The following is an 11169-nucleotide window of genomic DNA, read 5'->3' as shown; positions in this document are numbered from 1 at the left end:
CTGATTATCGAGAACTGCTCATCAAAGTTTGCATTGTTGTCAGGCCCCGCCCCCAGGCCCCACCCCCGCCATGGTGTCCCACTTTACCGATGTTAAAATCTGGTCGCCTTACCCCAGGTGCAAGAACATCCCTGATTCTCCAGGCAGAATAAATTACTCTTTCCCGGAGCTCTTCCTTAAAAACGTGGTTTGATTTTTCAGCAGTCAGTTCTGAGGATTGTCGGCCTTTCCCTCAGTTCTCCCAGGAACCTTAAGTTGAAAGAGGTTTCAGCCTCATCTTTGATTCCCACATACCCAGGCAGTCACAAACACTGAGTCAGTGCAGAATAAATGTGAGCTGAATTCATTGTCATGGTCACCAGTTCAGCAAGTCTTTCCCTTCTATCTATATTTTGCCACCTTAGGGCTATGAGTTTCAGCTGGAGTTTTCCAGTAATTTTCAAGCCAGATTCATTGTTTGAACTAAAAATTTTAAAACAGTATTTAATATGTATAACTAGTTAATTCAACATAAGTATTAAAAAATAAAGGTGCAATCTTTTCACGTCTTCACCTCAGCAAACATGCTGAAGGCTTAGAACTTTCAAAGGTAAGATTATTGCAGGCACTATCTGTGGAGAACACGGTGACTTATTTCAGCCCTGGCAGTTTTGGGATACAGAGGTCAACATATAACAAATTTTTTTTTGGTCCCAATTTAGAGTCTTTACAAACTTGCCAATGAAGAAGCAAAGAAAAAAGGCTATGACTTGAGAAGTGACGCCATCCCAATCGTGGCAGCCAAGGCCTCCAGGGACATCATCAGTGATGTGAGTGACCAATTCTATTCTGAGTATGTGGTCAGTTCTGATGTGACATTTTCACCTAAGTAAATCTTGAAAAAGAACTTTCCTGAGCTTTTGAAAATATATCCTGATGTATTTGGGGATTTTTTAAAACCTAGTTTACGGGGAAATGAAAATTGGATGTTTTTAAAAAGGGGTTTGTAACCCATAGAATACAGAGTCTTTGGTGAAGCCTGGTCCACTGAGAAGAGAAAGGTTATTACCGTGTAAACTGTTAGAGTGCAACTGCAGGCGTGGAGATGCTAATATAAAAATTACCATTACGCTTCTAGAAAAGCATATAGAATGCGTAACTCACAAACTTAACCTCTCCCAGTGAGAAGCAGGGGCTGGTTTTATGTAGCATTTTAATACAAAATATTTAAAAATTCGTATGACACTTGCTATTACAACTTACCTTTGAAAAGAAGGTAGTTGATCAGTGCCAGAGGTGGGTCCTGACTCAAGCTCATGTCCTTCACAACAGCCCCTAGCCACGTAGCACATAGCTCCCAGAGTAACACGATCATGCTTGCCCTCTGAGATTCTTGAGGAACAGATTACTGCCAATCAAGGCCCAATCATCAAAATTATAGTAATATGTAATATGCCATCCTGTATATTGGAATACCATGCTAGTGACACACTTTCATTTATGTATGTCAGGTCCTCCCAACAAATAGATTTACGCCCATAATAGTAAATAATTATATAATAATAACCAAGAAGTTTTGAAAACTATGTGCTAAGAGCTTTACACCTATTATCTCCTTTATTCTTTTTATAATAATTCCTCTAGGATGTAGATTTCATTATTATCCCCATTTAGTGGATTATTTAAGCAACTTGCCTAAATCAAACTCTTAGTAGGTAGTGAAGCTGAGACTCCAGACAATCTTGTTCCTTTGCACGGTACCATCCTGCTTCCCACTGGTTCACCTATGCTTTCTCAGTCAGGTGTCTCTGAGACAAGAAGCCGGTAATTTGGACAATTGGCTTGATTCCAGAGCCACGTCCTGGATGTGAATAATAAAAACATCATTAGCTCATGTGGGACTAGAGCCCATAACTTTGTGAAGAGCATGCCTTAATCTGTTTGGTTGCCTTTCAGCTTTGCCAGCATGATGAGTTTTCAAAATGATGCTGAAATTTGCCACTGCTGTGGAGAGCATAAATCCAATAGGAAATAATCAATTCTCTTCTGTTGCTTGCATAGGTAGTTTTTGACCTAGAGTACGTCGTGCTTGCAGGAGTTGGTCACTCATTTTGCTGCATATTAAACATGCAATACCACCAAATGCACCCCTTTCCTGACATGCTTTTACATGTAGGATCCAATTCTCCAGCTTTCCTGGTTCAAATGGTCTCCCTGTGACTTCCACAGGTGACCATTCCCCACCATGTGTGCTTACTGTTTCCAAAATTATTCCTTATCACCAGGCCATAGGTGAATTTGTGTATATACTACAATTATGTGTGTTTTATCTATGTTACCACCTTGACAGGCTTCCAGGATAAAGGCCAGGCTGCTGGCTTGAGTTGGTCCTTCTTAACAAAACTCAATTGATGATATAAATAAGAGGATTTTGTACAGACTTGTGGCCTCTAAGAGCTTAGAATAAAAACCCTATTTGTGCATTTTTATTTCAGTACAAATACAAAGATGGTTACCGCAAGCAGCTTGGCCACCACATTGGAGCCAGGGACATCAAAGATGACCCCAAGATGATGTGGTCCATGCATGTGGCCAAGATCCAGAGTGACAGGGAGTACAAGAAGGACTTTGAGAAGTGGAAGACCAAGTTCAGCAGCCCAGTGGACATGCTGGGGGTGGTGCTGGCCAAGAAGTGCCAGACTCTGGTCAGTGACGTGGACTACAAGAACTACCTGCACCAGTGGACGTGTCTGCCTGACCAGAATGACGTCATCCATGCGCGGCAGGCCTATGACCTCCAGAGCGATGTGAGTGCAGCATCCATAACGGAGCTTTGTGTAGAAATGATTGAAACTGGGTGAATGTTTACTTTTATATACAATCCATTGACCTATTCAAGTTAAGATGTATTGGTCAGTGAATGAAATTTGAATTAGAATACAGTTTATTGCCTTATTCTGAGTACTCTGATAGGCTTCATAAGGAAATAAAATTGACAGGGGAGACTTGATCTTATAAAAACAAAACTGGAATTAAATCATGTTAGGACTTAGGGTCCACTAGAGGGAGACATTTTCTTGAATTCTTTTAAAGACAAAAACATTTTCATTTAAAAAAGATTGGAATTTGATTTTGATTTCCTTATAAAACAAGTGAGGTTCTAACTATTAGAATGCTAATGCACACTACAATGCTAAGTATTATTCTTCTGAAATAAAAGAAGATGCTGTGTCCAGAAGCCATGGGACCGTTTCACGGATCCTGCCTTTTCTTTGTGTGGCTGTCTTTATGGAGGGGCCACAGAGGACCTGGGGCCTATTGGAAGCAGATGCGCTAGCTCAGATCTGGGTGTGAGAAGCACATTCCCTGCGTGATATATTTTATAAACATTTGAAGGAATTAAAGCGTCAGAGAGCTTTGGAGAATAAACCTAATTCATCATAATTATGCATTAATTGCTTGTTCCTAGAAACTTACAGCCCACCTGAGAAAACTCCCACGTCTGTTCTGTAGCTTTTGACATACAGAACTCTGTGTTTTGCAATCTCTCCAAAAAGAGAGGCTCTGCCTGCAGATAAAAAGGAGTTTGAAAGGGTTGATGTCACCCACAGAGTGACAACCCTGACAGACTGCTTGCCATCTGTGTATTTGTTGGGCACCTTCTCTAGATTGCCTTCCTTGGTCTGTGATACGGCCTTCCTTCGTAATGTGGGAAATATTTGAAAGTTAAACCCGCTCCAGAGGTACAAAATGTTACTGTTTTCATTCTCACTGTTGTTACTTAGGGCCAGTAATTAGTCAGTGCAGGGCACTTTTAACAGGCTGTTTGTCTAGACTGCAAAATACCAGTTGTTACTTTCTACTTGGTTGCTGTTACAGGTGAAATCCTTGCAAGGAGCTGAGCCAAGGTCCAATACCATGGATGTAAATTAGTTACCAATACTTAATGGGCATATAAAGATCATTAGCAAAAAAATACAAATTAAAAGAATGTAACAATAATGACACGGCAAGATAATTCTGTAAAGGAGTCTGTGCTTCCATCCTGAGGGAAGAGACTGGGAACCCAGGCTAAGGAAATGGTCATTTACTGCCCTGAATCACAGACAGGGTTACGGCTGTTCGGGGTCTGCCTGGGAGCTTCAGAGATTCTACAGCATTATTATATTTTAACTTCTCTCTCTCTTTTTTTAGAGATCATTCAATATTTTGAAATTAAGAAAAACTACATGGAAGGCAATAATAATCCAATATTATCCAACCACTAGAAACCCCCTCTTCTGTTTCTATAATTTATCCACCCACATTGTTTCACGGGCTACTTTTTCTTTTAACATTCTATTAATGACACTTTGACATGTCATCCATGTTCTTTAAAAATGAGGCTTCTAATAGCTCCAGAGTGTTTCATTTGGCTAGGCCTAAAATTGTGTTGCTGACAGCCGGTTGTCGGACACGGTGCGGGTGCTCTCAGTCTGAGTTGGCATTCTCTCCCTGCACATGGACGTTGTAATCATGATCATATCCACTCAACCTACTGACAGAAGATACCGATTTTGATCATTCCGCTCTTAAGAACTTGAAATATTTGATAACTTTTTATTTTGGCTAAGAGACATTTCTGGGTCATTTTTGAACATAGTTTCTCTTTCAGTCTGTCTAATACAGTGAGATTATTTTCTACAAAAAGAAAATAGAATTACACTTTATTATTGATTCCATTTACCCTAAATCTTTTGGTCTTAATGAAGAGTTTCTGCCTTTTTCCTCTTCTCAGAATATTTACAAGTCAGATCTCCAGTGGCTGAAAGGCATCGGCTGGGTCCCCATTGGGTCTGTTGAAGAGGTCAAGTGCAAGAGAGCCGCGGAAATCCTGAGCGACACCATCTACCGCCAGCCTCCAGACCAGCTAAAGTTTACTAGCGTGACTGACTCTCTGGAGCAGGTGCTGGCCAAGAACAACGCCATCACCATGAACAAGGTGAGCCCCGGCTGCCCCAAGCTTTTCCAAGATGCCAAAAGATACTGTTACACTTTAATGACAGGGGGAGACAAAGTTATCCATGAAGATACAGAGTCACTCTTACCGTTTAAGTTACATATGTGAGATCCTCTAAGTGATTTCCCTTATTCCTGGTTTCAATCTTGAGAACTAGCAATAAGACTCAAACTTCCAACTCTGGCTTCTTTTTCCTAATTAGGTCGATATTAACCTTACTTTAATGTGACTTTTTGTAATTCTGATTTCAAATGACTTTTGATCAACATCTTATCTTCTTTTGTAGCGTTTATACACAGAGGCCTGGGACAAGGACAAAACTCAGGTTCATATAATGCCTGATACACCGGAGATCATGTTGGCAAGGCAGAACAAAATCAACTACAGCGAGGTAGGGGCAAAATTCTGTGGTGCTATAGTTAAACTTTGTTGTCGTTATTTGTTTTTCAATACTTGGTTTTGTGGAGACTCTGGGGCCCTAGCTGTGCCTGCCTGTAGCTCTTTCATATGAACACTCAGCCCATCCAGCTTTTCATCTCTGGGCTGAATATTATGTTTTATAGGATTCCACAGGCAAACTGAAGTTACACTGTCTTTTCTGTTTATGGCCATTTCCAGTGTGGATCAGTGGGACTGAGTAGCATTTTTGATATTTCCAGGGGGGTAGGATTATCACATAAAATGCTAGGCCATTATTTACACTAAAGCATTATTTGTTAATCATCTGAAACTCGAGTTCAACTGGGTATACTTATTTTTATTTTCTAAATCTGTTACCCTTACTAAAGTGGTCTGTACTAATGGGTACCTCGTTCCCACTTGGATCCTGAATAAAATTAAGAAATAAAACGAAGCACTAGACATAGAAATCAAAATTTCCCTCTTTTTTTTTTTCTTACTTCTAAAGTTAAGTTAAAAGACACATTTGTCTGGGAGCCAAATGAGCCTGCTAATTGAATATCAGAATTAAGTTTCCCTCCCCAGACCCAGCTGCCTGGCAGCAGGTGATCCCCCACCAGCGGTGTGGCTTTGGTTAGGGCACAAGGAGGCAGAGGTGGACATAAGGCTGGCCCCTGGAGGAGAGGCGAAGAGCTGGGCAGGGCATGCTGACCAATCCCATCCCTACCAATTAGGTATCAGTCAGTCACTGTACCCTCCAGGGCAGAGAGAATACAGGGACAGAGAAAGGCCACAGGTAAAATGATTGAGCTGCTTTTCTAGAAAGGAAAGCTTCAATGTGGGGGAAAGTTCTCTATCAACAACACTGACTACTGAATTTTTAATTTTCTTTCTTTTTTCTTTTGATTACTAAATTTTTAAAAAGTTAAACATAAACCAACATGATACAGGTAAAATATAGCATCTTAAAGTTGTTATTATAGGCAGGTTAACGATATGTTGTTATGTTTTATTATGTAAAGACATTATAAAATGTTACATGATTTTTATCAAATGTTAAGTCATTAACAAAGACTTAAATGTATGTATTTCTACGTCTAAATGAATAATAGTGTCAAACATTGTTACCATTTTATTTTCATTTAGCAGTATATATGGATTGATGCTTCATTCATCAATCTACATTACGAGGTTATGTTAATCTATGTTGACGTGTGTACATCATGTTCATCTATGTGTGGTATTAATCTATACTGATATATAATAGATTTCTATATCAATTTTTGTCAATATTCATTGATATGTCCCATTTGTTTCTAATGCTATATCGTATTTTTTTGTTAGGCTATAATTTATTTGCTTTCCACTATTGCCAGAAACTTAGATTGTCTCCAGTTTCTATCCTTTTTTTAAGTTACCTGGTGTACATCTCTGGATAATCCACAGATTGTGCTGTCGAGCCTTTAGATTTGATTCTCCTTAATCCTTCTATAGAGTCTGTACAAACTTGCCAATGAAGAAGCAAAGAAGAAGGGCTATGATCTGCGAAGTGACGCCATCCCCATCGTGGCAGCCAAGGCCTCCAGGGACATCATCAGTGACGTGAGTGGCAACACCCCAGACGTTTACATGGACAACTCCTCAGAAGGCAGAATAATTACTATCACAGGAAGATGTGCCTGCATGCCACTTAGACCACATTTATTGACTTATGTTTCTATGCCAAAGATATGTTTTTCATTTGGAAAAAATTCATATTTTTAATTCCAAAAGACTTTAGCATCCAGGTTCTATAGGAAGGGAGATGTCCTAAACTTTGGTATAAAATCGAATTTCATTTTATAGTTTTTTATATCTATAATTATGAGAAACTCATTTCCGTACTTTTAGCATGGAGCCTCACAGAAATTTAAAAAATTCCAGTTTAAAGAAAAAGGTTGGTAACATGTATCAGTTCAGCATCAGATAGAGCTGGTATAGTCAAGTCTGGGAAAATTTACTTTACCTCAAACCTGCTTTGTATTTTTGCCAACTCTTTCTTTGAAAAATTACCTTAGATACTTCCTTTTAGTTCTTTTTAAAATGAAAATAGAAAGACAAACAACCAAAGCCAAAAAATTGGTGGGCCTGATTTTCTCCTCCTGCTGTCTCAGAAAGAAGTGGGTCCTTTGGTGGGGAAGGGAGACTTCTGTCTAAGTTGTGGTTTGTACGGTGTTGTTGCCTGAAGCAGAGGGAGCATATCCAGAGTCAGACCCTCCTGCACCACCAATAAAATGCTTTTTAGTAGCTATATGGTCCAGTTTGTCCTGTGAGGAGTCCCAAACAAACCTCAGCCAAATTCGGTATCTGACAGAGCAGGGCTCGCAGGATGGAGACATAATCCAACTCAGGTCAGGGAGTCATATGACCCAGTGAAAGTCAGCAGAGCCAGATTTGGGAGGGGTGATGGGTAGTTTGGTGGGGCATGAAATGCTGTCTGTGGACTCAGGAATAGCGTTTTCAAAATCATATGGAAGATTTCTGGGTTAGGGATTTCACCCTAATGTGTAATACCCATTGATCTTCTGAAAAGGGTTGCTTCCTTCATTTCTAGAAACGTATTGTCTCCAAACCACAGGACTTTGTAGTTTGGTCTATCTTTTCATTAGACCAGTCCCATTAGACTATTGCCATGAAGTCTAATCAGAGTTTAGGATGAGGAGATAACTTGGTATTCAGATGATTCCATTTCACTGCAATAATTAGCAACTTTTAGCCAGGACACGGTTGCTCACATCTGTAATCCTAACACTCTAGGAGGCTGAGGCAGGTGGATGGCTTGAGTTCAGGAGTTCAAGACCAGCCTGAGCAACAACGAGAACCCAATTCCAAAAAAAAACTAGTCAGGCATTGTGGTGGGTGCCTGTAGTCTCAGCTCCTCAAGAGGCTAAGGCAGGAGGATCACTTGAGCCCAAGAGTTTGAGGTTGCTGTGAGCTAGCTCGCTACCGCACTCTACTGAGGGTGACAAAGTGAGACTCTGTCTCAAAACAAACAAATGAAAAACAGAATTAGCAATTTTCAAATAATGAAGTTTTCAATTAATAAGACTTCTAACTCTTTCTGCTCATTTTTGTTTCTGAAATGAACTTTTTATATCAGTACAAATACAAAGATGGTTACCGCAAGCAGCTTGGCCACCACATTGGAGCCAGGGACATCAAAGATGACCCCAAAATGATGTGGTCCATGCACGTGGCCAAGATCCAGAGTGACAGGGAGTACAAGAAGGACTTTGAGAAGTGGAAGACCAAGTTCAGCAGCCCAGTGGACATGCTGGGGGTGGTGCTGGCCAAGAAGTGCCAGACCCTGGTCAGTGATGTGGACTACAAGAACTACCTGCACCAGTGGACGTGTCTGCCTGACCAGAGTGATGTCATCCATGCGCGGCAGGCCTATGACCTCCAGAGCGATGTGAGTGCATGAGGACCATGGAAACCATGGTTAGGATAAGCAACACATAGACAGTGGTCTCGATCGGATAAAACCCTACAAAGGGATGACACCACTTCTCTCTGCTCCCCATTTTTTAGGCCTCTCAGCCCCCGATGTGTTTTAGAGAAAAAGGCCATAATACCATGAGAGCATACCAATTTGATCTGCATATTTTAAAAGACACAGACACGAAATTTGATTATCTAAACTTTCCAGTCCTTTTCTTTTTCATTTTAAAAATAAATCAAGTGTCAAAAGCACTCCAGTAATGCTTGCTTTTGTGTTTGACCTCACTAGAACGTTTATAAATCCGATCTTCAGTGGTTGAGAGGCATTGGCTGGGTCCCCATTGGATCTATAGATGATGTCAAGTGCAAGAGAGCGGCGGAAATCCTGAGCGACACCATCTACCGCCAGCCTCCAGACCAGCTGAAGTTTACTAGTGTGACTGATTCTCTGGAGCAGGTGCTGGCCAAGAACAACGCCATCACCATGAACAAGGTGAGATCCCAATCTGGAGAAAAATAAAACAGGGTCGTATGTCTTTTAGAGTACCTATGGTTGATTAAGTTAGTCTTTTTTGTTTTATCCAGTTAAACTGCTATCCAGTGTATAGTGATGTGGTTGAGTTCTCTAGCCTGTTACATAAGGATTCCAAAGATGTATGGGAGCATTTCTGCTCTGACATCTCTTGTGAAATAGCCAGAGTTAAGAATACGACAGCTATTTTGGGTTCAAATTGTTTGAAGTGTACGAGAATTAGTCATACATTCTTTGGTATCGAGGTTTCTTTCTTGCTGGGTACATATTTAGGTAAGCGTAGAACAAACTAGTAAGATGCAGATCTCCGTGACATTTATCAAAAAGAAATCTAGATGTGGCAGATCAGGTACATTTGCAGTTAATAAACTAACAACAAACAACATCAAACAAACAAAACCGTGGGGAGGACTGGTTAATGCAGCCATGGTACAGATACGCATGCATATGTGTGCTTGGGAAATACTTGCTTTTAATGTAATTGGTGTGGGGGCCATCTGGTTACCAAACACACACCTATGAGCATGTGCCTGTGGTCGATTATACACACAAACACATACACATACACACAGATTGTTTTTCTTTTTATAACTTAGTATGCATTTATATTTAGTTATGTAGACATCAAAGATGTTGGAGGGTGTACTAACACACAGCACAGATAGCAAGGAAGCTGATTTTCAAGTTTGTGATGATTTCTTACCTGAAAACTCCTGTTTACAATCATTTTCCTAATTCATCGACTTTTTTATTCTTCATAGCGCTTATACACAGAAGCCTGGGACAAAGACAAGACCCAAGTTCATATTATGCCTGATACACCTGAAATTATGTTGGCAAAACAGAATAAAATAAATTACAGTATGGTAAGGCCATTTGTTTTATTTCTTTGATCTGATCATAGTGATTTTTGCTGAGGTAGAAATGTCAGAATTATGAAGTCAATCCTCATGGAGGCCAATTAGCTTAGTTTTGATATTTTTATACCTATTTTCTTACCTTGAATTGTACATATTATTTTATTTTAAAAACAGGTAGATAGATTGATAAATAGATAATCACAAAAATGTTTATCAGGAAGGGAAAAACTCCTCAAAATTAACTATTAATGCCTGAAACATACCATAATTTTAATTTAAAATAGTTATTGTTATTTATCAAATTGCTACTTATTTCAAAATGTGCACTGTGAGTTTGTTTTCTGTAATTACCTCAACTGTAAAATGGGTTAAAAATGCCTATCTTGACAAATTTTTATAAAGACTTAAGGAGGTTAAAAATATACCATACTCAGTATGGAGCGTGGTGCAAAAGAGTTGCTTAATAAATTTTAATTTCTTGCCTTTATGCTCGAGTCACCGTGAAAATTAGACTTATTTAATATGCTCAAAATAACTTGAGGTTTATTTACAAGAACTGAAATGAGCATTCTTAAATTCACCTTATTTCAAAATTGCCTGAGGACAATAAAATTCATTCTTTTATGAACTATTTCCAGCTTCATTTGTCGCACATCTCTGCAGTCCAGAAATACTGCTGTATAAATAGCTTCGTGTTCAATTGCTTTTGCCAAAGTCAAGAATTTATATGGTTGATTCCAGAAGAATACTAATTTTCCTACGTGTTTATCTGTCTTCCTTTTTTAAAAAAGCACAATAGAAGGACAGAGTTTTCTTCGGTTTCAGAATATTGGAAAAATTAATTACTCATTTTCAAGACTTGACCAAATAGCCAGGCAAGGTGGCTCATGCCTATAATCCTAGCACTCTGGGAGGTTGAG

At 39.5% G+C, this 11169-nt stretch overlaps 1 protein-coding gene across 2 annotated transcripts in view; it reads left to right on the top strand.

Annotated features, from left to right (window-relative positions):
• NEB (nebulin) overlaps positions 1-11169 on the top strand; it is a 212936-nt gene that overhangs the window by 89294 nt on the left and 112473 nt on the right. Inside the window, exons 63-67 of one of the 2 annotated variants that reach the window (XM_003793019.1) lie at positions 5265-5369; positions 6872-6979; positions 8517-8828; positions 9147-9350; positions 10151-10255. In XM_003793019.1, the coding sequence (XP_003793067.1) occupies positions 5265-5369; positions 6872-6979; positions 8517-8828; positions 9147-9350; positions 10151-10255 (834 nt within the window). Of the gene's footprint in view, positions 1-701; positions 810-2474; positions 2787-4756; positions 4961-5264; positions 5370-6871; positions 6980-8516; positions 8829-9146; positions 9351-10150; positions 10256-11169 lie in introns of both variants that reach the window. The other variant, XM_012807124.1, reaches the window with a different exon arrangement.

Source organism: Otolemur garnettii, unplaced genomic scaffold (genome assembly GCF_000181295.1).
Source record: "Otolemur garnettii isolate 467f Iridium unplaced genomic scaffold, OtoGar3 scaffold00064, whole genome shotgun sequence".
Lineage (NCBI taxonomy): Eukaryota > Metazoa > Chordata > Mammalia > Primates > Galagidae > Otolemur > Otolemur garnettii.
This window is presented reverse-complemented; position numbering and strand designations above follow the sequence as displayed.